Genomic DNA, 27,609 nt, shown 5'->3' with positions numbered 1-27,609 from the left:
ACTAATTCTGTAGGGGAGTAGTGTAAATGGTATCAATAGTAATTAACCTTGAGAAATGTTCTGTTTTGTATAGATTTCAAACCTTGTGAAGGTGACTGGGTACAAGCAAAATACTATATTAACTCGACAACGTGGAAGACTGAAGCAGTTGCTGTAAGGCCTTTGAGGTATAAACAAGTAAACAAGGTAAGTGTTCTGCACATTGTTTTTGGCAGTCGGAATCCTGGGTGAAGTGAGGTTTCAAATTGGTTTCAGTTACAAATATTGGTAGATCTTCTATAACACATCTTTAATTAAAAGATTAAATGTATTAATTCATCCATTTAGAGAATGTGTGTAAAATAATTTTGTAAAAAATAATAATTTTGAAAATGCAAACATAACTTTCATTATTGAACAGAAAGAGTAACTGACTTACCTATTATGAATTGCTGATTTGAATTCTTGCTATTAGGTATAATGAGGATGTGTAATGATTGGGAATTTATTAAGTTTAATTTATTCAAGTGTTTCAGCTTAAAAACAACCACAGTCCCTTCTTTTTATTTTAATGAAAACATTTGTTTGCTCTAGTAATGCATATGCTATACTAGGTTTATGGTTTATTGTCTTTGTCTTAACTCTATATATTGAATATTTGCACATCAAGCATAGGGAAAAAATTGTTTCATTACTGCTAGTATGGAAGTGTAAATTAGTTAAGTTGCCATGTCACAAGAGAGGTATCATGGTTAATTCTAGTGCATGTTGTAGCATGCACTTCAGTGGAACTTAATGCTTATGTGAAGTACTTGTGTTTCTTTACTCTTCTAAATCTGAAAGCAGGCACAGTGATTCTGGGTTAGGGCTCTGTGTTTATCTCCTATGAATAACTGAAATTTCAGAATGCATTTTTGTTGATGCTAGAAGGGCTGCTTCAGGTGAAAAATAGTATGTGTGTTAAAAAGATAATATCAAGTGTATTAATATCATGTGATAATATCATGTGTATTGAACAGATAATGTCAAGTAACAGTGAATACAAACTATTACAGGTTCGCATTTCCAGCATCTGTGGAAGAGCTGGGACAATAGATGACAGTATATTTTTCACTTTGGATTCACTGAGACTTCCTGACGGCTACCTACCTCGGAGACATGATCTAGTGAACACGATTGTGGTGGAGAGCAGCCAGTCCTGTTACATTTGGAGAGCTCTCTGCTTGGTGCCAGTCAGCCAGGATGGGTAACATTACTTTGTTCTCTTTATAGCAGTTAGAGACCTGGTGTAGTTATGCACTTTACATTTTATTGCATCTGTTCAGCAAGAAATACTGTGACTATTTCCCTAGGTGACTAGAAGGCATAATAGACCATTGGTAAAATCAGAGCATGAGATGGTTTGGCCCTTGTTTGGGTTTTTATCTCCTTCCAGAAGGTGGGAACATGAGTGCTACTAGAGAGGCAAAGCAAGTAGCAGCTGCTCTCAGGGATATTGCTAGGCAGGAAAGGAGTATTTTATGTATGTTAGTAAAATGCCAAGTTCATTGTGCTCCTCTAGTAGGGACTTCACTGTTTGAAAACAAATCACAGCAAAATTCATCTAAAATACATGTTTCTTTAATCTATTTGTCTCAAGTTACAGTGATTGTTCAGATATCTGTCCTAAAAGGAAAAGTTTCATGGTCTAAATAATGGATTAATTCAACCTGCAAGTATTGATCTGAGAAGTTCTGCAGGGCCTTTAGATGTTAAATGTGGTATGAGGAGGATTTGGATGCACTGCAGAAGAGGTTGAAAAAAGTAGGTGATCCTCAGTATGGAGAAGAAGCAAAACTTAGGGAAAATAACTACACAAAAATAAAATGGCAACAGGTCAATAACAGACCTCAGCAAAGATCTGGAATTTGACTTTGGAGTTTAAGTGTCTGTACTGTGAAACACAAAGTTACCCCCTGAATAAATTGATATTTTAACTGTAAAGTCACTTTCCATGCTGAGGTCTTGGCAGGATTACATAGTCTAACTCTGCTGGCCAAAAATTAATTGTCAGTTGGAAAGTCCAAGGAGAGCAAAAAGACATCTGATCTCTTTCAGACATCATCTTTGGGAGATGTCTAAGAAATTTAGCCAAGGTCATATGGCCATATGTATGTCTTCAAAGGATCTACAAAGAATGATATAAGCTGTTTTGTTTTCTCTAGAGATAAAAGATATAGTAAGTTGCACCTAAATGAAACTTGAAGTGTTTACATGATTTTGCAAAACACTAGAAATTGTTCACAATTTGTTTTTGTCAGTTGCACCTATTTTTAATGATGGATTTTATATAGAAAATTATTACCGAAGCCAAGTTACAAAATTACACCTTAGGGTTGATTTCTCAGATTTAGTGTACATCTACCATCTCAAAAACTGCAGCTTAGGCTGCAGTGGGAGACATCTAGTGGGCTTGACTAGTAAATTGATGCAGCTAATGAAAAGCAGCTGCACTCATTTTCTGCTTCAGTATGTCAGATAACTCAGGATTAATGAGGGTATGTACATATTAATGAGATTATTAAAATATTTCTAAGTTATTTCCATGCCACTTTATCTAAATTAATAGTTTCTTAATTACAGAATACGAACTATGTGGAAATTTGTTTTGCAGGTAAAAGACACCAAGAGTTTAGACCTGTGCTCAGTGTTTCAGACAGGAAAGAGCACATGCCTGGTTTCATAGGCCTTTTTCATTAGTTGTGTGTAATAAAAGTTTTCAAGGGTAATCTTTGGTTTTCAACTGTTTGTTAGTTTTGTCCTCAGCTTGTTGATTTCAGATAGGAACAGTAAGCAGAAGACACAAGTGCATAGGGTGAAACACTTCCAGTCTAGTCATTTGAGCTCTTAGCTGCAGTGCTAATCATGACTTTTGCTAAGGAGCTGCTCTTTGTTGTGTCTTTGTTCAGCTCCCAAAGAGAGCCATGAAAATGAAATTCCTTCACTCACCATTTGATTTAGTTCTTTAGCAGGGATTTGTTAACTCCTCCAATCATTTTAGTCTTGCATCCAAAGTTTTATGCTGGTTTACTGTGCTGCTGACAAAAGACTTGTTGCTGCTTAAATTACTTAATCTAATTTTCTTGGAAGTATAAATGGCTGAGAAAAAAAATGAACTATCTCACCTGCTTGTTTTGAAATATTGTGACTGTGCCTTCATATAGTTTCCTAAACTTGTGCTGAGTCAAAAATATTTCCTGAGGCTATTAGTGTTTAAAAACTGCTACTTAAAATTATTTTTGCAGACAGTCTCACTCTAATGAAGGTAATGTGGATGAACCTTATGAAGACATAATGAGAGACAAAGGAGAGTTGAAAGTATCAAGAATGACTGACTTTGGAACTCTGAAGCTGGGGGAATCTAAAAGAATGATGGTCTGGATAGAGTAAGCCTTTCTGATTGTTTGAAGATTTCTTTATTTCTCTCACTCTATCTGTTAACCTGTTTTACATTCAGAAGTCTCTTCTAGTTGAGCCTTGTGGTTTGTGTTATTTAAGTAACCTCCAGATACTATGGAATTAAATTTACACTGAATTTAATGTCTGTAGGATAGCCTTTTTGATATTGAGCATTTATCTTGCAGACAGTGTTTTGAGACTCTCCAGTTCTGTATCTCTTTTCAATCCTAGTAAAATCCTTCCTAGAGCAATGATTGAAGCAAAAGCTTTTACTTGTGTGTTTAACTTAAGCTGCAGATACTCTGCCATCTTCAAAATCTTAGAACAAGAGGACTGTTGCATATTTGTGTATTAAAAGCAGAACAGATTTTTTTTTTTTCTTTTTTTGTGAACTTGGATGCTGAAGAACTATTTGGTGCATCCTTGGGAGGATTTTGTTTTGGTGGTGGGGGTTTTTGGGGGGTTGGTTGATTGGGGTTGTTTGTGTGTGGGTTTTTTTTCACATCTGGGCCTCAAGGCAATGAAGACAAACCTGCATATCCATTCTTTGTTATTCTGTGTTCTTTCCTAAGAGTTGGTTACCCAATGATGAACTTTAAGCTCCCATTGTTTATATTACACATGGTTTTTGTATATGCTTTATGTGGTAGTTGATGTGACCTAGAAATATTAACATAAAGCAGAGGTTCTTGTCCTCATTAGCTGGAAGCAGCAGTGCAATTTCTTTCTGATAGCAGTTATGAAATAAGGGGAACCAACCTGCTGCAGACAATTGTACTTGACTTCAGGTAGAAATAAACTTCTCAAGAACATTCACCCTGCACTTAATTATGTAACTAATCAAATAACTACTTCTAGGAATAAAGGGAGCATACCACAGTCCTTAATCAGCTGCAGATTAGCTGGATGGGTGAAAGACAAGCAATTCAGTATTGAGATTCCTCAAAACTGTGAAAACAGTCCATCTTTTCCAATAAATCAAGAAAACCTCTCAAAAGCTGCAATTAATTCATTTAACAACAGTGAAGGAACAGCATGTGAGTCATTGAAGCATACATCCATTATGAAGAATGGAGTCATTCCAGGTACAGTGAAATGAGTGTTTGAGTGCTGAATGTTAGCTCCTCAGGAGACCAGTAGGTTTGTTTGAGAAGATTTGCCTATGTTAGCAATAGAAACTGTGATAACAAAGTTTATTGTTATACATTTACTCCAGAAGGAATTAATTTTCAAGATACAAATTTATCAAGGACAAAGGAAAACAATTCCTTGGTGAAAGATGAAAATATGCAAAATGGAGAAAGTGAGCATAAAGACCATGTGGAGCAACCAACTAAGCACAGCAATATTACTCCAGAAATTGTGATAGCACCAGGTGAAAAAATATCCATAGTGATTATATGCACAGCTGTGTAAGTATTTCTTTCCATTATTTCTAACCAATACAATGCCAGGAAGTAGTGAAAATAGACTTAACAGTTCTGTTTCTGAGCACAGTTCTCTTCTTGGCATGTTGTGCTTTAACCCCAGCTGGCAGCTGATCCCCATTCAGCCGCTCGCTCACTCCTTCCTGTGGGACAGCAGGGACGATGGGACGAGTAAAAGTGAGAAAACTCATAGGTTGATATAAAGAGAATTGATAAGGTAAAGCAAAAGCCACTATCAGAAGCAAAATAAAACAAGGAGTACATTGACTTCCATGGGCAGACAGGTGTTCAGCCATCCCCAGCACAGCAGGGCTCCATCACACATGATGGTGACTTGGGAAGACAAATGCTGTCACTCAGAATGTCCTCCCTTCTTCCTTCCCCCAGCTTTATGTACTGAGCATGATGCCCTATGATGTGCAATATCCCTTGGAGCAGTTGGTGTCAGCTGTCCTGCCTGTGTCCCCTTCCAACTCCTTGTGCACCCCTGGACTCCTCACTGGTGGGACAATATGAGAAGGGGAAGAGGCCTTGACTCTGTGCAAGCCTTTTTCAACACTGTAGAAACATCCCTATGCTATCAACACTCTTCAGCACAGATCCAAGCAGAGCCCCATACCAGCTACTGTGAAGAAAATTAACTCTACCACAGTCAAAACATGGTGTAGTGTAAAGTAAGCCAATACATGTTAGCAAATCATCTGGAAATCTGTGACCTTGGAAGTAGTTACCATTTCACTGCTTGATTCTGATTTTTTATTGAAATAAAATTGTAGTAGCTAATGAAACAATAAGAGTGGGAGTAGGTTACATCTCTAAAATGACACAGTGAGGTGAGGATAATACCTGCAGATGGATATATTCTTAGTAGTAAATCCATTGCTCCATGAGCACTAGAGCTAATGCAAATTTCCTCTGTTATGTCTGATGCATTTCTTCTAGTCTTTAGTATCTCATATTGCTACATGCCCTGATCTCAAGTTTTCCTGTTCTGTGATGGGAAATTCAAGTTATGTATGCTGAAATAGAAAAGAAAAAGCTTTCTTCACTGAAGGTGTAATTCACAGAGGAAGTGGTTTGCAAATCTTAGAAAACCCCTGAAAAACAAAAAATACTCAGCTGTACAAAATACTTTCTTCATTCAGTTAAGAATAGAAAGTGGCTTTGTGGGAGCTCCTGCATTCAAGTAGGAGTATTACATTTGTGTAACTTTCCCTCACTTCCAACTGTAGCTCCACAGACTTTGTGTTCCACAGCCATTGAATCCTAGGATGGTAAAGGAATAATTGGACAGAGGAAAACAAGGTTTCATTCATTGAAGTAATACTGCAATAATATTCACACTACTTCTCATTTTTAAATAGTGAAGTAAAGGGTAAAAAATTTCTTAGGAGGATGATTTAGCTCTAGTTTGAAGAATAGAGCTGCAGGCATGGCTTGCCTTCATGGGGATAGAGATGTAGAAAGAATGATTTATATTTCACTGTAAATCCATAAAAGACACAAAGTCTTAGAGTCTTCTAAGAATACAGAATAAGCCACACAAAGCTTCATGGGAGGCTGCAGCATGAAGTTAACAAGGGTTTGCTGGCCACTTAAGAGGCCATAGAGACTACAAATGTAGACCATAAATTTGGACAGTTTGGTGTCTGTTTTGAGTTTTTATATCAGAGAAAACGAGGATATAGTTTTAACCTGAGCAGATAGTCTTAGTTGGCAAAAGTGGTTTTCCTGCCAAAGAGAAGGTAAGCTGGAATTCTTCAGGGATGCATTTGTTTCTGGCACTTGGTAGCAGTGTTGGACCATGTAGTTAGGGAATTGCACTGTACAAGTGCTTAGGTTTTGTAGAAACCAGTCTGAACAAACCTCCTGTTTTTTCCCATGTGTCACTGCCCAAGCAACACTTGCACATATAAAGTATGTTTTCCAGAATTAGAGGATTTTTCCTGCTTTCTCCATTCATGTGTTTAAGTTAGGGTTCAGTTCTGAGTAGCCTTTCACAAGGTGCTGCAGAGCAGTTACTGCAGACAGTGAAGGGATTTGCTTCAGCTTCCTCTGTTGGACCTGTTTGGCTCTTCTTTTGCAGTAGCAGTAATTCCAAGATGTTCCTTGTAACAGAAATATTAATTCTATGCCCTAGTAGGTTGAGTGGAGGGATTTTGCATTTTACCCAAGATTTTGATGAAATTGTGGGGTTGAGATTTTTGCTGGGATTTTGAGTTGGTATTTTTTGGCTGAGTGGGGTGGGTGGGTTTTTTTAATTTTTTGGGATACCTGGATTGAACTTGAGGTAGGGAGCGTTGAGGAATTACCCTAAATTAGCAATTCTCATATGTAACTGAAATGAGAATGTATTTCATGGCTGGGGAAAATAAAGTGTGACCATGTTGGTTTTAAGAAGATAATTTCTGTTTACTTGAAGGATTCATGGATACAGTAAAGAGCTCCTGCTGCTTGGCTTTTCTGATTTTACTGTTGGCCGCTATATTGAAGCCACTGTAACAAATGAAGAAGAATTACTTCTAGCACCTGTACAACCTTATTCTCCAGGAAAGCCTAAAAGTATTCCAGATTCTCAGCTAAGGAAGACAACAGTGGCTGCCCCTAAACAAAAAAGGTACTGTCACTTTGAGTATAAAATAATACTTACCTAACACTGCTCTGTTTGGTATTGTTATATCTGTTCTGTAATGCTGAGAAAGAAAATGTGAAACTGGGAGAATCTCTACATGGTTTTACATATGCATGTATATGTTGTAAACAAGATGGTTGTGGACATTTCTGATAGAAGAGGTTGTTTAGTAATTAACTGCTTGATTTCTTTGTAGGTTTTTCAAACAGAATTTCTAATGTGTAGTATGGTAATAAGATAAAACACTGTTTCTTTAGTTATCTACTTAGTAACAATTGTGTTATTGTGGAAAAAAATGGGAAACTGGGAATAGTTTTTTGAGATCATAAGCTTCTTAATTCATTACACAACTTTAATGTCTACATCTGACTAATGTCTCCCATCTTTCATTCAAAACTTTTGTTGGTGGTTGTCCATCTTTCTTATTGGTGTAGGTCTCTCTTCAGCACCGCTCTGCATTGAGGGAGTTCTCAGCTCCTCCCTATTTAGTATCATTGGCAGACTTACTCAGCATACCTTCAAATGTGGCTTCCAAGTCATCTGAGAGGATGTTGAAGAAAATCAGCCCTAAGATGGAGCCCAGTGAAACCCCACTAGGGACGGGTCACCAGTCAGATGTCACCCCCTTCCCTGTAACCCTTTGTGCCCAACCTGTGAGCCAGTTGTTCACCGTCACATTATGTGTTTATCCAGCTGTGGGCTGGATAGTTTGTCCTGAAGGATCCTCTGCAACACAGTATCAAAAGCTTTACTGTCTTGTGATGACCTCAACCAGGCCTTTGAGTATTCAGATGAATACCATCAGGTCCCATAGACTTACAGCAATCCAGCAGGAGCAGCAAATCCTGCGGAAGTTCAGGTTCAACTTGGAGTTTATCATTCTCAGTCATGACTCTCCAGCTAAGGGCACTGGCACTCCCTTAGCCCCTCACTGATGTTGAGGACAGAGACAAAGAAAGTGTTAAACATCTCAGCTTTGTCTGTGTCCTTGTGTGTGAGGTGACCATCCTCATCCTGTAATAGGCCAATAGTACTTTTTGCTGTTGGCATATTTTTAAAACATTTTTGTTGTCTCCCACAGTACTGGACAGCTTCACCTTCAACTGAGCTTAGGCCACGTGCATTTTTTTCCCTACAGTGGCAAGGAGCATCTTCATAAGATCTCTTACCTTTCTTCCCAGTATAACAAACTTCTCAGTTGTCCCTTTGAAGGAGTCACTAATCTGTTGTGTGTGTGTGTGGTTTGGGTTTATAGTCATGGTGATGTGGCATGTTAATCAGCCGGTTTTTACGTACATTACTTGAGCAAGCTAAATGTTATGTTGTTGTACATTTTCATTTTAGAAATAAGAGAAGGTGGTGTTCAAACTTTCTCCCGCATTTTACCATACCAGATGAGTTAAGAAAATGTGTGGAACAGGAATTAGACATACTGACCTTTCAGCCCCTCCTAGCAGAGGTATGTAAGTGTAGGTTTTATTTAAAAAATATTTTTGATACAGGGTTTTTGTTCAAGCACCTTTAACTTAGGAAGAATGCATAGACCTTAGTGTAAGAGAAGATGACATAACACTTGTCAGGTGCACTTAAACTTCAGTTTGGATCCCAGAACTTCCATGGGTTTCAGTATGTTACAGAATTCAAGCTTACAAAAGCGTAAATGGGAAAATCTGAAAAGAGAATTGAAGCTTATTGGGAGCGGATATCACAGAAGCTGAACGAAGATTTCTCTGTATTCTCACTTTTTAGGCATCAATGGAAGGGGTTTTCTGAGATGTCAGGAACGTTGTTATTTCATAGAAAATTGCAATCTCTTGAATTACTGCAATAACAGAGGATTCTTTTCTGGTTGTTAAAATTTTTTCTTGTAAACATCTTCAGATGTAATTCACTAAATCTTGTTCAAATTCTTCCCACAAGTATAGCAGTTTCAGAATACATATAAAACACCCCCCAAAAAGCTATAAAGTCTTAACAAGAATACTACAATGATTCCTTCTCCAAAACTTTGCTCTGATTTCTGGTAGAATATGGCTGCAACTCACTTGTTTTTATAAATTTTAAGTACTTATAAACTGGAGCTGACACCTTTTTAAAAAGTAAGGGGCTATATTGTCTGCTGACTAAACATCTCGCATTAAACTTGGGATCACAGCATTAAGTGTAGTAGGTTAGACATCCTCTCTCAAAAAGGAAGATAAAGCTTTGTAGTGTTTATAATAATTTTACAGTGAAGGCCTGCCATTAATGGTTACTTTTTTAACCACACCCTAAGCTTAGATAGAAGGTGGTGCTGTTGGAGAATACCTCTGCAGTGAGATTCGTTAAGCTCTGAGGGAGAAAATTCAAGCTCTTTGAGCTCGCCGTAAGTTACATGATCATCAGCCAGGGCCAAGACTGACATGACTCTCTCTTTTCAGCTGTCTCTGTCCATCTATTTAGATTTTTTGCTCTCTGGGCATAAACTGAGCCTAGAACTCAGTCTGTAGACTGCCCCTGAATCCAGATGGTGAAACTGCTGCTGTAGTAGGGAGAGATTGGTTAACTCTTTAGCTGAGGGGCTATTGTATTTGAGCTCAAGGACTATACCAATCTCATTTTGGCTATTAAGGAGGTTTAAAATATTATGTAGTGTGTGGATGCATGTATTTAGGTATCTTATTTGGCAACCCAGTTGCTTTGCAGTCTGTCTCAAGAAGTGTTTTGTTTAATGTTAGCAATAGTGGATTCTACGTCTTAGTGTACAACAATAATGTCTTCTGGGTTTTTTTTTTCAGCGTCTTAATCTAGATAATTATAAAGCAAACTTTTCTACTCTTTTATGGCTTGAAGAGATCAAAGCAGAAATGGATTTAAAAGATTACTACATGAGTGGGGTTACTTTAAAAAGGAATGGGAACTTGTTGGTGCTGGAAGTGCCAGGAGTAGAAGAGGGCAGACCTCGCCTGATTCCAGGTAGAAATGAATGTGAGATAAAGTCAAATGGCATGTTGATCTATGTTTTCACAGTGCAAACTGTATTGTTTATTCATTTGTTTAAAGGAGTCTTTCAGATGTTTGAGCACAAAGTTATTCATTTAGGCCTCTTGACCAGGGACTAGGGACAGGGGACTCAAGGACACTATATTAGTGTCTCAGTCTTGCAGTGGCTGCTATCTGAAGCAGCATTGCATGTGTCTGTTCTTACAGATGTTTCAGCACTTTAGGATTTTTCTTTTACAATAATCAGTGAGGCTTTCAGCAAAAATAAACTGTGCAATGTAGTAATAGCTTAAAAAGCAATAAGTGTAGCAAAAAGACTGGGAAAGCAGCTAAAATTAAATTTAGAATTTCAAGTAATATACAAGATAGTGTTTTCAAGAGGTGCTGTCCGATGGCATCAATACTAGATACCTTTTATAATATACAACTACGTATGGCATTTCAAAACAGTACCGATGGATGCAGCAACTTTGCTGAAGTTAACCTCTTCCAAATTCCTAGATTAAACAGGCAGGAGGGAAGGAGAAATTACATGCTGCAGTGAAAATGTTGCTATTCCTTGTAACAGTATTTTGCCTTTCAACTTTGTTTTCAATTAGGTGATAAGGTGATACTGAAAAGTCAGGTCTATTCAGATCATATAATAGAGTACATTGCCTATGTCTCTGAGGTAAGCAAAGTGTTTCTCCTCTTGAAAATACCATGGTCCACAGGTTTTATAGGGGAAGCTTGCAATTCCTGGAGTTAGAGACTATATTAACCTGACTTCTGAGAAGATAGGTTTATTCTATCTATATGTGGAATGGTGATTTTGTATTTTTGTTGTATTTTTGATAACTCTGGCTTCCATATTCTTTTGAGGTTATAATCTTTGCCTGCTCTGAAAGCACTTTTAACATAATCTAGATATGTAATGTGTTGTTAGTAGGTAAATCTAGATTTACATTTTGGAGTTGGTGGGGGGTTAAGTGCTTTCAGAGGTGCTTTTTTATGTTTAAAGTACTAAATCTTCATCAGTATCCTGACTTTTTTTTAATCTTTGTAACAGATATGTGAAGATGATGTTACTCTTAAGGTTAATGCTGACTTTGAACGTGCTTACAGCTTGGAGCCCATGGATGTGGAATTTGTTCATTGCAGGTGTTTTTATAAGCTTCCAGAAAGCTGTGTTTAATGATTTCTCTAGTAGAATGACTTTTAAAATATGACCATCAGCTGTTTATTTTGGTGGACACCGAGAAAGACATAGTTAAGATCTTGCCAAGTTTTTCACTTCTTTTCCTCAACCCACCTTTGCCACCATATTCATGGTTAAAAGACTTTAACTGTAAAAGTGTCCAAAGAGTTGTTATCTCAATCATTTCTAGATAGCCACACTAATGCCAGATAGAAAAATGGGGAGGAATGTGGTGGGGTGTTTGGGGGTATTTTTCTTAGGTTTTGGGTGGTTTGGTTTTGTTTTTGGTTTTTTTAATGTACTAATATGGCTGCAAGACTATGCAGGAAGTAAAAGTAGCTGGTGATAATCTCCCATTCTTTTATACTTTTGTTTAATTCATGGGATGTTATCTGTTTGGAGTTATATAATAAATCTTCTCTGTAAATTCAGTCTTGCAAAGAACTTCCTTGAAAGTGTTGAACACCAGGCTATCTTTGTATCACTGAAAAGCCAGAGACTGTGTGTCAATATTTTTCATAGCTAAGCTGTTTATACCTCTGCAACATATTTCTCAGTAGATTCTTTTTTAAAAAACACACATTTTTATATAAAACCTTTATTTTTATGCACAGTAAAAAGTACCAGGTAACTCCTAGGAGTGTGCTCTCACAGTATATGGAAATGTAAGCTTTTACTTTAATTACAAATCTGTATTCTGGTTCCAGTATTCCTAGCAGGCGATGCCAGTTGGCCATTCAGCAAGCTGTGTACCTGGGTGAAAAAGGTACATTTCATTTGATTGTTAAGCTGTCTAGAGGAGTTTCTTTGTGCAGAGTCCTGTGGATTTCATTGCTTTCACATCAGGCCATACTGGGAAGAATGCATTGTAATTTGTTCTTACAGGAGTTTTCCATGCCTTAGGGGCTTTTTGTTTTGGTTTGGTTTTTAAGAAGAAAAAACAATACTGAATATGTAGAAGGTTTTGTCAAAATTATTTCATCTGTTGGCCATCACAGGCAGAAGGATAGGAAGCAAACTTTGTGAACTGTTAGAGCCAACAAGAAATGTAGGAATCATGCATACTGCTATAATAATAGCCTCTGAAATGGCTGTGCTTTGTATTACCTCAGAATTTATTAAAAAACACTGATTTCCTGTTCCATGGTTGAGTTGAACAATGCATGTGAACTTCACTTATTACTACCTTAGTTCTTATAAACCAATTTTGGCAGCTCAGACTAAGCTGATGTATCAACAGTAAAATTAATCAGTGAAATATGCAAAGTGTTTGTTTGAAATTTCTCTACTTTCTTTTTCTCTGCTTAATTTAGTGTTATTTCCAGAAAGGCTTATGTTACAATCACCACAAGCTATCAAGACCCAGAATGCTACAGAGTATTGTGCTGTTGATGATGGCCTTAAACAACCTTCACAGCAGGAAAGTAAGGTAACTATTCTGTAAATGTTCCTTAAAATGTTCCTTCATTCAGATGGGTACCAGATACTTACTGTACAGCGATTGCCAGAAGGGAATTGCATAATGGAGTATCAAAGAATCAAAGTTGTATTCTGCTGCATTCTAATGACAAGTTTTTGTTTGCTGCCTGGAGATGGGAGATTTTATGACAGCTGATACTATAAAGCTTACAAAATGGAAAGTGCATATTAAAAAAAGTGTGTGATTGTGGTGGAAATTGTCAGATTTGCCTTAGACTAGTTCTCATAGCTACTGTTGAGTAGATACTGTAAGTCCAGTCAATGTGGCAGGAAATAATTTTGTAATAAAAGAAAAATCATCCTTTTCTGAGTAGATTTACCCAGGCTTAGCTGCCACTTATAATATATTAGTAAAATGTAGAAAGGACTTTGGAGGCTGCCTAATTCTCTTTCCTTTTTGAAGCAAGACTGTCACCAGCACTAAATCAAGTCAGCTTGGGGGCATGTGGCAGCATTTCTTTTTTGTTTTTTGTCTAGAATTTTCTCAGTGTCTGCATAACCTGTACTTCACCACCTTTACACTCAAGATTTTTTCCTAATTCCCTAATTATTTCACCTGCTTTACAACAAGGAGTAATCAATCAATCTGATTTGGAACCAGTATTTTTAAGATGATGTCCAGAACCTTGCCAACACCACATTCCCTACAAGCAGTTTTCTCCTGTGCTGCCATCTAAAGGGACATGTCCACCAAGGAAGATGCATGTGTCTTTCAAAGTGGTCTGGAATTTGACTGCTGGTGTGGAAGCAAACAAGTTATGTAATTGTGGCTTCAGAATCCTCATCGGAGGCTGCAGAGTATTTATGAAATAAATGTCTAATGTTAACAGAGCCAAAGTATTAGAAATCTTAAACTTAACATGGAAATTCTGGCACCTTCTCCTACTATTCTTACCTTTCTGTCTTAACAGTAGGTATTCTATTTAATGGGAAAAAATTAAAGCTTAGCAACTTCAAAAGTATCAGGGAAGATAGTTGCCTGTCTTCATAAGGTTATAAATGCATTTATCTTCACTTTCTCTTTGCAGGTCAGAAAAAAGCAGAACAAACAGACAAAAGGTATGACATCAAGGGAGGTGAACATGACAGAGGTGATGAGAGTAACTCTGCAAAAAAGCCAACTTGGTATATTTTCTGTGCTTAAATAATAAGTATCACATCAGTAAATCAGGCTCTGCCTTTAAAGACAAATTCTAGAAATACTAGCAGGAAGTTTCTATGGAGGCTTTTGGTGCATGACTTAAACATCTCTAATTCACAGAATCTAGAATGATTTGAGTTGGAAAGAACCTTAAAGATCATCGAGTTCCAACCTCTCTACCACGGTCAAGAACACCTCCCACTGGACTGGGTTGCCCAGAGCTCATCCAGGCTGGCTTTGAACACTTTGTCTGGGGGAAGGGGGAGCAAGCATCTGATATTTTGTAATAAATAATAGTTGTTTCCCAGTCATTTACTCATGACTTTTTGATCATATTCAGAGTTTTCAATTTGTTATTGGGATGCTGTTTCTCATCTTTGGGAAAGTTTTGCTAAAGATGCTAAAACTTTTTCGAGTATCCCAGATTATTCCTATGCTTTTTTTTTTTTTTGAAAGTATGACTTTAAATATCATTTTAATGAAATGCCTGAGAGGAGAGTGATCATGCCATTTTTGATCAAAAGTATTTTTAAGAATTTCTGAGAAATTACCTAGAATGCACTTCTGTCCAAAGGTTAATAAGATTCTACTGCAGAAAGCTAAAGTTAAACTAATTCAGACAGGATTAAGAAAAAGAATTCCAGCAGTTGTAGCAGAGGGCTGATCATGTAATACTGGTACCATTCCCAAAGTGCCAGTTACTGGAAGCTTCTCAAGTTTTGCTGTTCTAGGACAAGAAAGTGAACTTGATTCTAAAATTACTGAATAGAGTTTTTATTGATTGTTTGGTTATGTAATCAGGGTCCTTTTCTGCTTTTCAATAAAGAGCCAGTACACTTTAGAAATATGAATGGCTTATTTTCTACTTGGTATTCAATGAAAATGGAATTGTAGAGAAATTCATTGGTTGTTACCACAAAAGGAAAACAAAAAATGTGCAGAAGCATATTGTGAATTGGAATTGTTTTAATCTACTTACATTAAAAATATATGTGAAGTTCTGAGATATGCTTGTCTCGATTTCAGCTGGTGAAACTGCGACACTTAAACACAGAGATGGGGAATTTTTCAATCCTGTGCTGAATGTGCAACAGAAGCTGGCAGTGAAAAGGATACTGAGTGGTGAATGTCGCCCAACACCTTATCTTCTCTTTGGACCACCAGGAACTGGAAAAACAGTAACAGTAATTGAAGCTATTTTACAGGTAGTAGTAAATAACAAATAGTCATCTCTAGTCTTTTCCATGTTTAACATGTGGAACATTTATAGTATTTCTGTAAGTGCCAGCATATTCTTTTTCCAAAGGCATTTTCAAAATACTCTTTTAAAATAATTTTCTACAGCTCTATAAAAGGAGGAAAATCCATCTTCATATGGGTTTAACAGAATTCTTAATGGCTTATTTTCAAGCCTTTTTGTCTTTAAAACTTCAGTGAACAGTATCTACCTTGTGATTCCAGTAGTGCATAATGTATTCATGAAGCACAATGTACATTAATGTGATAATCATTAATTAGTTCTGTTTGGGTACACTCAGTTTGAGACTACTTAGTCATGACTGTTGGCAGGAGCATTACTGAGCTGCAAAAGAATGAATGGAAATCACACATGTGCAGAACTCCTCTGGGTTCTGTATTCAGTGAAATAAAATGGGAATGTTTGCACTACTGCTGCTTCTTAAATAACCTTTTTTTTAATATCTTCTTTAATGTAGATACACTTTACTCTGCCAGACAGTCGGATTTTGGTGTGTGCACCATCAAATGCTGCAACAGATCTGATTTGCTTGAGACTGCATCAAAGCAATCTCTTAAAACCAGGAACTATGGTTCGAGTTAATGCTGCTTTCAGGTCAGCAGAGGTAAATATTAGAGATGCCTGCCACTTAAGGTTTCCATTTAAATATTTTTACCTTAAAATAAAGTATTTAGTATTTTAACTCTCAGTGGCTATGAGGCTGCTTAGGTTTGCTTAGCATCCAAAGTTTTACATTTCTTCAGCTTTTCCGGAAGATTAACTGGAAAGTTGATCATAATCCTTAATTTGATTGTATGAGCATAAATAAGATCTTCACCTTTTTCTTGCTATGCATTACTCTACAAACAGCAAATAGGCATTGGTGGGGAGTTTTGATTTCATTTAGGGGTTTTTTGTTATCAGTCCAGGTTAAGACTGCTTGCACAGAAAATAAGCAAGTAGGATTGTCATCTCTATGCAGGACACACACCTTGTGGGTTCATTTCATATATATACATATATATTTATACATATGTATATGTATTTACATGTAAATGTGTATATATAGAGATATACATTTGTATATATACACATATGTGTGTATATGTATATATGCACAAATATGTGTGTGTGTGTATAGGAGTACATAAAATAGCCAAAAGTTCCATTTTGATCCTTACAATAAAGCACAGATGTCTTGCATATGTACTATTGTCTTAGGAAAATTAATTCATTCATTTTGGTGTATGAATGGGTGTTAGTCTATGTGTTTTGCTTAGCTTTTACAATAGTTTTCAGAGAGCTTTTCTATTCACATTTAAAATTTCTGTTTTAGGCTGGCAAGTTGTTTTACCTTTTTATTTCATTTTTTTTACAAGGTTTTTTTACTTTTTTTTCTGCAGCAAATTGATGACATGGTGAAACCTTACTGCAAAGATGGTGATGATATTCAGAAGGCATTGTGGTCCAGGATTGTAATTACAACATGCAGCAGTGCAGGATTGTTTTATCAAACAGATACACGGTACAGTACCATAGATAGCAGTATCACTGGAGTGGCTGGATGACACAAACCCCAGAGCTTTTACAGACTGACTCACCTGTAACTTGGGCTGTTTTAATAGTTTATTGCATGAACCTGTATTGTGTTAGAGAGCAAAGCACTTGGTTTTAGTAATGTTTAAGCAGAAACTTTCCTCATGGTACATTTAAGAATTATCTTGAGAAATGTTTAAGATTTTTGAAACAATAATGTCTCCTCTGCCCCCTGTGGGAATTACATTGCTCTTGACAATCACTTTGGCTCAAAATGATTGCCACACTAAAAATTACCATGTATTTGGTTTTTATCAAGTCCCCTTTAATAACTATAAACAGCTGTCATATCCAGTTCTTTTAACCAAGGTTGTGTCTGACTTGGATTTTAATTTCGGAAAAGGACAGTTCTAAAGCTTTCCTATCTCAAGTTGTTTGGCAGAAACAAATCTTAGGGATTGTTTTTGCTGTACCAAGTGCATTGTTTTAATTCAGTATCTTAGGAAAACAGAGAACAAGGGGAGCTTTTCTAACTGTCTTAACGCTGCTACAATGCTTTAATTAAAGGTTGTGTATATCAGTGTATGTAAGTGAAATCAAAGAAGAAAAATGAAAGTTAGGGGATTGGTTTTTTCTGTATTTCCTTCTGGAAATACCCATCTTAGCTCTGTGTCTTTGAGGCTGCCTGGCACACTTGACAAGGATGTTAACACAATTGCTGAGGTCAACCACAGGGTGGCAGAATGAACTAATCTGAAAACAGCCCTGTTTCATTTTAATATTACTTAATTATAGGCTTGGACATTTCACTCATGTGATTCTGGACGAGGCAGGTCAAGCAAGTGAACCAGAGAGTCTCATTCCTATTGGGTTGATTTCAGAAGCTGATGGACAGGTAATTCTTTTAACATCATTTACTGAAAGGGAAAAAGCTTGTTTATTATTTTCATATTTTGTGGATTATGTAGAGTGCAAGCAGCCATTTTCTGGTAATGAGTTTTTTAATAGAGGTTATTCATGCATAATATTAATTCTCAACACTTTAACAAGTTTCTTTACCTCTAGAGCAAATCTGCTGGGAGGACTGGGTCTGTGTGGGAGATACCACAATAAAGGATGTGTTCTGTTCTTTGCAAACAAATGTTTGAAGGAAAGCAGCATACTTGATATGAATTGACCTTTGAATTCTGAAACATGTATGTCATTATAAAATAAAGTTTCATTAACAATTGTTTTGATCTAAAATGGATGTTTTTAAATTTCATATACAGATAATTCTCGTTGGAGATCCGAAGCAGTTAGGGCCAGTAATAAAATCTAAACTTGCACAGTCTTTTGGATTAAGTATGTCCTTGCTAGAAAGACTGTCATCAAGAGAGCTATATCTGAGAGATGAGGATGCTTTTGGGGCCTGTGGAGCATACAATCCTTTGTTGGTGAGTTAAGCCTGCCATCAGTCTTTTTCAGCTCAATCAAAAAAGGAGAACTTGTGGTTTCTTGCCACCATTTTGCTCCCTGATGCTTAATTATAAGTCTAGCTTGAGCATGAACTCTAGAAAAGCTTGATTAGTTTGCATATGTAGTCTGAATAGTAAAGATACTGACTCTTCCATCATGGTAGAACTTTTCTTTGAAGGGATCCTCTATTCTTAAGTATCATAAGTCAAATATGGTGCACAAAGCACAGTTGTAAATAATAGCTAAAAATTCTCTTTCACATTCATAGTCCGGGTTTGCCATTGCTTCATTTTCCACAGATGAAAAAGTACAATTTCTGCTTTTAACATAAAAAGACAAACAGAGTATCTTCTTTGAAGATTAATTTTGCAAACATCATGTTTCACAAAGGAAAGAAGAGAAATTGTTCTTATTTCTGTATCATGTCTTCATTTGAAGGTTAGCTTGCCCAGATTTCTGTATGGGCAAGTACCTAAAATCTATGTTAAGTGGCAGAGGTAGCATAGCATTTAAACAATTCCAGATGTTTGAGCTGCTTTAATTACTGTCTGAATCCCAAACGTAGGGCTGATGTTCAGCTTCCTAAGGTGCTTTCCCATTCTCATGGTGACATACTTCAAAGGACTAAACTGAGAGCAAAAGATGACTAAATGACCATGGATGTAGAGAAGGGAGGAAATCTGATGGCAGATTTAAGGGTGAAAGTCAGGGTGTTTGGACCTAGGCTTTAGGTCAGGTTCAGCCTGCTGAAAAACCTGTCACAGTTCCTCCTAAAATCTGTTAGCACAAACTCTGGTTGTTGTGTTCCTTACACAGTGCTTAAGGAGAATTGGCACAGTGAGAGATCAGGAAATGGGAGAGCTTTAAGGATAGGTTTTGACTGGAATATCCTATGTTATCCCTTTTACAGGACTGGGTTTCTTTGAGCTGGTTATTACTTTCTGGAATGCTTCCTTAAGATTATTTTTTCATTTAAAGACAAATACCTTTTAGATGTTTTAAGGCCAGCTTCTGTCAGCTGTTCCGATGCTCCCTGTTTGCCTGTCAAGATTTTCTCAGAAAAAGACATTGAATCCATTGAAATCCCATGGAAATAATCTGACTCTTAAAAAAAGGAGAATGTGTCTATACATCAAATGTTTCAAGAAACTGGAGAATGTCCCATTTGTCTGTCATGTACATTCAATTCTCTTTGTTTCCCCTTTGGAAGGGAAGGAGATGGTCCTTCAAAAACCTGCTTTGGTGTACTTCTTACTTACAGAAGACCACAACTGCAGTTTTTGCCTTGAATACAGTTCTTTGGCAGCCTTAGAAATGCTAAATGCTAGTGGATGGTAAGGTAGTAGCTGTGTTCTTAGAAGTCTGATGAATAAATTACCTGCTTCAGTTACAGATCTTGGATTTTGTCTTTGCAGATCACTAAACTCACAAAGAACTACAGGTCTCATTCTGCATTGCTTGCCTTGCCATCTAAATTGTTTTATCATAAGGAGCTAGAAGTTTGTGCAGATGCCTCAGTAGTGACTTCTTTCTTGAATTGGGAGAAATTGCCCAGGAAGGGATTTCCATTAATTTTCCATGGAATAAGGGTATGTGAAATGTTCATACAGTGAACTAAATGTATAGGCTTTCTAGCAGCTTGCTGATTTCTTTAGAATAAATTCTAGAAAGGATATGAAAAAAGCTTAATATGCCTTTCACAGGTAATGTGACTTCCTGACCATCTGGTTTTAAAAACAAATACTTAAGTCACATATTTGCTAGGAACTTGAACAGCTACCTCTTGAAATGGAGACGTTTTCATGGAAGTTTAAATTCATAGCAGATGACCAGACTGGTGTTACCATCAGCTGCTCTAGATTGCTTTTGATGAGAGTTTCCTTCATTCAGATGGTTACAAGCCTCTAAAACTGAAGGATCATTAGAGCTCAACTTGGCAGGGGAAAAAGTAGTACCTTGGGGGAAAAAAAATTCTTGAATCTTCCAAGAAGTTAGTAAGAAGTGGTAATATCTGCTGCTTGGAGAGGCTTGGTTTAGAACTCTTCCACCTTGAAAAAAGCAAGATGTCAGCTTACTCACATGTTATTCTGAGTTGAGATATAACTCCTTTGTTGCATACTTAAAATACTTTTGTTATATCACTTATATTTATAAATGTATAAAAATATATATAAAATGTGAGGTGATACTTGTTCTCTAGAAAAGGTGTGTAGAGAGGGAGAGAAATTATTTATAATATCCCGTCACTTTTTTTGCATTCAGGAGGTATAAGAATAATGTGTTAATAAGTACATAGTCATTTCTGCACCTGATCTCCATCATCTCATTTTCTTTCCCCAACACAGGGCAGTGAAACCCGTGAAGGTCGCAGTCCTTCGTGGTTCAATCCAGCCGAGGCAGTCCAAGTAATGACGTACTGTTGCCAGCTGGCCAGAAGTGAATACTCTGCTGTGCCAGTGACAGACATTGGAGTGATTGCTCCGTACCGGAAACAGGTACAATGTTCAACAGGTCTGATGTCTTCAGAGCCTCAGAGTTGCTGTATTCTTCATTCTCAGCTTGTTGTCTCTGCCCGGTCGGGTGTAGAATGGCCTTGGGACAACCACGCTCCAACGGACAAGTGCACTCTTCAGATTTTTTGGTCTTCAATATTGTTTATTATTTCTTATCTACAAAGTTGTCTCCCAGCCTGACAGAGGTCTGCCCAGCAAGACAGCCATGGGCACACTGACCTCCCACTGGGTGGTTGTCCATTTTTATACTAAAAACTACGTATAAGATATTTGCCTTTACCTTCCAATACCTTTTACCCTTATTAACAAGTGCACATTTAATGTGAGCCAATCTTAAAGTGCCAGCATCACCACCAAAGATGGGTGACAAGAAGAAGAGAAGAAGGACAAGGCACGCCCTAATTCCTCCATCTTGTCTCCTAAAAACCCCCCTGTACCAAAATCCCAAAACCTGTATTTTCACCCTGTGAATAATCAATTCCTTCACCACTTATCCCCAAGTGGTGAAGGAATTGGACACCTCTTGTCCTCATAGAGGTGGCTCGTCCCGTGCAGGGTCAAAATCCAACCACCAAGCACTTCTGGCAACATTCCAGGATTTCCGAGCCCCCAAAGGGTTTTCTCGGCAACTCTGGACATCAGGAGTGATGTGCTGAGTTCCCACACTGTATTTCATCCCATGTATTTATATAGTGGCTGTGTTTCTTAAAGCAGGGGGGCGAATCCTAAAATTCCAGTGTGGTGTATCCTGATACACAGTGTATTATCAATCATTGCAATGCTGCCATTGAAGTCTAAAATAATGACAGCAACAGTGGCATTCTACTGGGTTTTCAGTTTTAAAAATCAAGCAATTAAGGAGACCAATTTGGAAACAAAAGCAGATTTTTCAGTTGTTGGAAGTAATGAGTGCAAGTTAAGAATCCATTATCCAACAGCTGGAACAGCAGTCTGATTCTGTCACTCTCTGCACTGAAGACTGGACCAAAAGGGAATTATTATGAAGTAGATGGCATGACACATTGTTGTGGTCTAGAGGAGACCAGAGGAAACAATTATTGTGACTTCTTAGCTGTCCTGTAGTCAGACTTGAAGTTTGTAATGCTATTTAAACCTCTAGAGAATGTTAAGCATGAATTTCAAATGCTGTGTTTTATTTTTAAAAGTATTTATATCCAGGTGTGTTAAGTATGTGATATTTAATTTCATTTTAAAAATATACTTAATCGTCTTTCACTTCCTGAGGAGATTTTGGCCGGTGCACATAATTCTCCTTGGTTTTCACATCTCAGTATTCATAACCTTGCACGTGTGGCTTGGGGAAAACACTGTGGTGTATGAAAAAGACCAAGCCCTTGTGAAGAACTCTCACTTGCAAATTAAAGCTTTGCTTTTATTGATCCAGCTGGTCAGGTGCATGCGCCTTCCTGTGTTTACAGTTATTTGTTTTTTCAAATATTCATAAGTATTCATACCATTGATGTGACTGAATTTCTTACACTCCATAAACAATGATTTCATATGATTTAATGCGACTTTGTCCTTCATCTGCCTATAATACAAGGCATATGATAGTAATGTCCACATTAAAAAAGTCACTTTGTATTGCAGGAACACTGATTAGAAAGTAGTCTTTGACTGCAATTTTCAGCTTAGTCAGGCAGGATTTCTTCTTAAAAATCTTTTGGAGCACTTCAGTTATAATCTCTGAACAACTTTTAGCAGATGGCAGTGCAGTAATCCCATATGTACCAGGATCCCAGTGCCTGAGACTCCTTGTTCTCTTTCTCTTTTGGTGGGTACTTAAGATCATACCCCACTTCTGCCTTTCACTCTGCATGATGCTCCTGGCAAGCAAAGGTGGAATCTTCATAGTCATCTTCTTCAAGGGCTAATGGAAGCTGCTTGTCCTTGGATCTGTCATATGCATCATTTTGGATATGATGCACACTGGAAAAAGAGGGTTTAAGGATCAGAGTTATCTTTAAAATCTGGACTACTAAAAATCTCTTGCTTTCTGTTCAGTTTATGGTAGAGAGTACTCCTTTACCTAAGTCGTGTATTACTTGTGATACTTTCTTGTAGGAAAAGTTAGTTACTATTTTATTTGAAAATCTTATTAGTGAATGATTGCAAAGCTTGGTGTATGTGGTATGGTTTTGGTTTTAAAGCAGTCCACTCTCAAATGCTACACTAAATTCCCTCAACCACATCTTTTTTTCTTGATAGGTGGAAAAAATTAGATTTCTTCTCAGAAGTATTGATTTGGAAGACATAAAGGTTGGCACAGTAGAAGAGTTTCAAGGGCAGGAGTACATGGTTATCATCTTATCAACAGTGCGTAAATTTACTGTGATACTATTGAGAATTTTTATGTGTCTAATTCTCTGTGTTTCATTTTTGATATAGGCCTTTAAAAAATTTAGAAGCTATATTTTTGTCAGTCCGTCACAGTATTTGGTAGCAGAGCTTATTAAGTGCATGCTTGTTTAGTTACTCTTCTCTTTAAAATATGGATTGTTAACAATCTGTTGCTTTCTGTTTAAATTGTGGTAGTAGTACTTCATACTTGCAGCTTGGAGGAAGAGTCCAAGATTTTCTCACTTTTTTTTTCCTTCCTGAGGGCAGTGGTACTGTACTTACTTTCACAAGTGGTATGATGATCAGCATCGTACCATAGCTTTTCAGTCCACTATTAGAAGTCCCTTAAAGCATTTCTAGGTATGTACTACATTCTTATTTATAATAACTCATTATTTAGATAATGAAAATTTTCTTTTTTCAAAGATAGGTTCAAGTATGGATGAAAAATGAGTAAAAAAATAATGAGTAATAGTTTTAGCACACTACCTGCTTTGGCTGTTTTTCCTATGCTAAGACAAAGCACACTGATGAGGCTACTGAAGAAGGCATACTGAAAGACACATTGTGAATTGTCATTCAGCTGAGTGGATTTTTGGAGTAAGGAAATACTATGTTAAAGTTACACTGTGGTATGTTGTATTCTCATCATTTTCTTTCTAAAACTATCCTTAATTTTAGGTGCGATCTCAGAAAATGGTAATTGATGATGAGAAACACTCTCTGGGCTTTCTCTGTAACCCAAAGAGATTTAACGTTGCAATTACTCGAGCAAAAGCTTTGCTGATTGTCGTGGGAAATCCTCACATTCTTGTGAAAGTAAGTTTTGGGTTTATATCTTTGAATTGCATATGTTATTTGCCCCAGCAGTTGTATGATTTTGTGGTTAATCTGATGTGAGGAAGCATCAGAACATGTTAGGAATATTGTCCTCAGTCTGCATTTGGGAATATCTGATCTCCGTGTGTTTTGTATGAACAGACAGTTCAGGCACACACACAGCAGATTTCCAAGCACAAGGGAAATCATGCTCTCTGCATAAGGACTCCTAGCTCCTTTTTGTCTCCAGCCTGGAGGCTCTGACCTCCTCTCAAGTTCTCCAGCAACATGCAAGTCCATTAAGCATGTTCTGAATGACCTCACACAGTTAGGTTCTTCACAAAATGTAGTTGCATCACTTTAAGTGGAGGGTGGCAGAAGTGATTGTTCCCAATTAATGCAACAAGTGCCAGGGAGGAGGACTCCTTTTGGACTCATGCATGGTCCTTCCACAGGAATAAGTTCAGCTTGTCTTGATATCTCATTTTATGTTTGACTTCACAAACAACAAGGAAAACAGTGTTCCAGAAATGGTCTGAATGAAAATTTAGTTCCCCCACACCTGATATGTAACTATATAAGTGAGAGCAGCTGTAGGTACCTTCCTCGCATTTTGCACCATACTTGCACCATTTGTAGAGTTCTGTTTCTGGAAGAGATCCTATTAAGTCTCTTACATTCATGTGCCATGTTAATTTTTTTGCAAATTTCCTTTTCAGAGCACCATGATTACAGTTATATATTAATTTTCTCTTGTAGGATCCCTGTTTTTGTGCACTGTTAGAATACAGTTTAATGAACAGAGTTTATATAGGTTGTGACCTGCCCACAGAGCTGGAACACCTGCACAAGTAAGTGTCTGGTCTTCAGTTTAACCTTGCCAGATATTGATCAGTTTAAAATATTTTTAGAGCTGGTGTCATTTGGAAGATTGATCAGTACAACAGCCTGGGTTACCATAGTAGGTTTGGATTTTGCATTCCTAAGTAAACATTATGTAAACATAATGGTGTAATGTAACCCTGTTTTCTCCCGCCCCATAAAAGAATCTGACCATTAATTATTAAATAAGAGCTGTTGTTGACTTTGGTATCTTATGTATCCCCAAATGATAATGGCATATTTGATCATCATTAAGGTGGGGGGTACAGCAGAAGTATTTAAGGTGATTTCACTGTAGTTAAAAACAATGTGCTTGACATTTTAAATATGTTTCTTCTGATAACATGTAATGAATACAGTGTTCAGTGGGTATTACAGGGTTCAATGATTATATATAATCACCCTAGATTATACTATTTTTTTTTAATCAAAACTGTTGTTTATGGGAAAGGTAAGCAAGATTTTTATATTACTCTCTTTAATTGACAGGTGTGACTAGTTTTTTGGTATTCAAGATGCATTCAAGAGTTTGGTATTCATCTGTTTTGAAACTAAAAGCACCTATAAGAAATTTAGTCCTGAGCAGATCAAGCACTTTTTGTCCTCAAGGGAAAGGCATATGTTCTGAAATGGATAGAAGTTTCTGCAAACAAGATTTTTTTTTTCTTTTAAGAAGTGAAAAAATCGAAATTAATAGTGTAAAGTAGTAGTGGCACCTTATTAGCTTTTCTGTTTAAAATGTGTATTAATGGGCCTCTGCAAAGAACAGTATGCCTGAATCCTCCAGACTTCAGGAGAAAAGTATTGAAGGACTCCTACATCAGCTTTTCCATATTCCATAATTGTTTCAGCTTCTCAGTTTTTTCAGCCTTGTGTAGTGCCACCTAAAACTGGACTGTCCCAAGAACATAAATATGTGTCATTGTTGTGGGAGCATTACAGTAATATATGTTTGATGTGAACTGAAATGATACATTAAATATTTCCACTCAACTGATACTGAGTACCTTAAGCCAAAACCCTACTTCCAGTTTTACTTCCAGATTTTAAGGCCTTTGTATATACAGCTGAGATCACACAGGGTGTTCTTGGTTTCCACTGTAGTTTAGCCATCTGCTGTGGTGCATGCCAGAGCAATGCCTTAAATGATGGGTTAAAGAAAAAAAGAAAATTAAAACTGTTTTGCCCTCCTGTAAATGTGCTATAGAATAAAGTATTGTGTTTATTTTGGGAAAATTAAAACCATAGATTAGCAGTATTTCTGCTCTTGGCTTAATTTGGCACTGTGCTTTCCCATTAAACAGTATTATTGTCTCTTCCTTGTCCTTTCCTTGGTGATTAAGTCTTGCCAGACAGCACTTCAGGAGTAGTACAACAATTAGACACTGTGTTTAAAAATTGCCAGTACAGCAAGATGGCTTTTTGTCAAAAAATTAAACAGAAATCAAACAGAAGTGTGTTAGATAGGAGTATAGGCTACAGAGAAACAAAGGAAGCAGGGGAAAAAGATGGGAAGCTTCTGTTTGTCTTGTGTACAGTCCTTTCATGTCACTTCCATTCCTGGTATGCGCTGTGCTTCTTTCCCTTGCAATGCACAATGTGCAGCTACTGTAATTTACCTGCACTCTTCTTAAGGAAAGGTGGTAGTATTGAATCTGCACATGGGTGCTAAAGGTGCTGCTCTAGCTGGTGGCTGAGGGAGCTGGGTGGTGCTTTGTGGCTCCTCAGTTCTTTCATAAAACCACACAGGTGATAATGCAGAAGAGAGGTCCATGAGACATTCCCTGTATGTCAGGTCCTAACGTGCTTGGGCATGTCTTTATTAGCACAGTAAAGCTAGAGCCCCCAAAATGATTTTGCTTCAATAAAAATTGGGTGTTTGGTGCTATTTTGTCAACAGAGAGAGCTCTCTGTTAATATGCCTTTTAGTGCAATGATGCTTAGTGAAAGTGTGAGTTTTCATAAGAGATCCATGTATTCCTAACAATTTAGCACTTCCCCATCCCTGGAAGTGTCCAAGGCTGGGCTGGATGGAGCTCTGAGCAAGCTGGTCTAGTGGAAGGTGTTCCTGTCCACAGAAGGGGGCATAGATGATCTTTAAGGTCCCTTCCCACTCAAGCTATCCAATAATTCTGTGAGGCTCTGTCTGTCAAACAACAAAACATGTCCCTGTATGACTGTGGGAAATGAAATCTGTATTGTCTCACCCTTTACATGAGACTACATTTTTAAAGCATCTCTCATTTGTCCCATCTCTGGATCAGAAAAGGGTTTAATCTGATAAATGAGTACCAGAGAGATGCTGCCAGTCACTGACAGCTTGGAAAGTGATGGCTGTCACGATATATGTGTGTGTTTAGCTGCCAAAAGAGCAGTGAAGCTATTGTAAGGGGAAGGGGACACAGTGTTGTGCCTCAGAGTCAGACTTTTTAAGCAACAGCATACCTTGTTGACACAAAGACAAAACTGTGCTCCGAAGGACAAGTGCTAATGGTGCAAAATTGTTATTTTAATTGGTCCTTGACAGCAGAGTGGCCCTGGGGCAAGG

At 37.3% G+C, this 27,609-nt stretch overlaps 1 protein-coding gene across 3 annotated transcripts in view; it reads left to right on the top strand.

The window, feature by feature from the left end:
* The window catches only part of MOV10L1 (Mov10 like RNA helicase 1), a 31,294-nt gene extending 4,016 nt beyond the window's left edge, over positions 1–27,278 (top strand). Inside the window, exons 4-27 of one of the 3 annotated variants that reach the window (XM_026790368.2) lie at positions 74–186; positions 1,035–1,225; positions 3,264–3,404; positions 4,276–4,502; positions 4,634–4,829; positions 7,267–7,461; positions 8,821–8,935; positions 10,254–10,431; positions 11,058–11,128; positions 11,507–11,598; positions 12,343–12,401; positions 12,949–13,064; positions 14,143–14,173; positions 15,282–15,460; positions 15,971–16,117; positions 16,896–17,017; positions 17,824–17,923; positions 18,300–18,464; positions 19,902–20,075; positions 20,832–20,981; positions 23,229–23,336; positions 24,042–24,179; positions 24,939–25,030; positions 25,551–27,278. In XM_026790368.2, the coding sequence (XP_026646169.2) occupies positions 74–186; positions 1,035–1,225; positions 3,264–3,404; positions 4,276–4,502; positions 4,634–4,829; positions 7,267–7,461; positions 8,821–8,935; positions 10,254–10,431; positions 11,058–11,128; positions 11,507–11,598; positions 12,343–12,401; positions 12,949–13,064; positions 14,143–14,173; positions 15,282–15,460; positions 15,971–16,117; positions 16,896–17,017; positions 17,824–17,923; positions 18,300–18,464; positions 19,902–20,075; positions 20,832–20,981; positions 23,229–23,336; positions 24,042–24,179; positions 24,939–25,030; positions 25,551–25,560 (3,110 nt within the window). In that variant the 3' untranslated portion in view covers positions 25,561–27,278. The remainder of the gene's footprint in view (positions 1–73; positions 187–1,034; positions 1,226–3,263; positions 3,405–4,275; positions 4,503–4,633; positions 4,830–7,266; positions 7,462–8,820; positions 8,936–10,253; positions 10,432–11,057; positions 11,129–11,506; positions 11,599–12,342; positions 12,402–12,948; positions 13,065–14,142; positions 14,174–15,281; positions 15,461–15,970; positions 16,118–16,895; positions 17,018–17,823; positions 17,924–18,299; positions 18,465–19,901; positions 20,076–20,831; positions 20,982–23,228; positions 23,337–24,041; positions 24,180–24,938; positions 25,031–25,550) is intronic. The other 2 variants (XM_074539998.1, XM_074539999.1) reach the window with 2 other exon arrangements.
* Positions 27,279–27,609: the final 331 nt, after the last annotated feature.

This window comes from Zonotrichia albicollis, chromosome 4 (assembly GCF_047830755.1).
Source record: "Zonotrichia albicollis isolate bZonAlb1 chromosome 4, bZonAlb1.hap1, whole genome shotgun sequence".
In the NCBI taxonomy this organism is placed as follows: Eukaryota; Metazoa; Chordata; class Aves; order Passeriformes; family Passerellidae; genus Zonotrichia; species Zonotrichia albicollis.
Note: the sequence above shows the minus strand (reverse complement) of the source record. Positions and strands in the feature narration are given on the sequence as shown.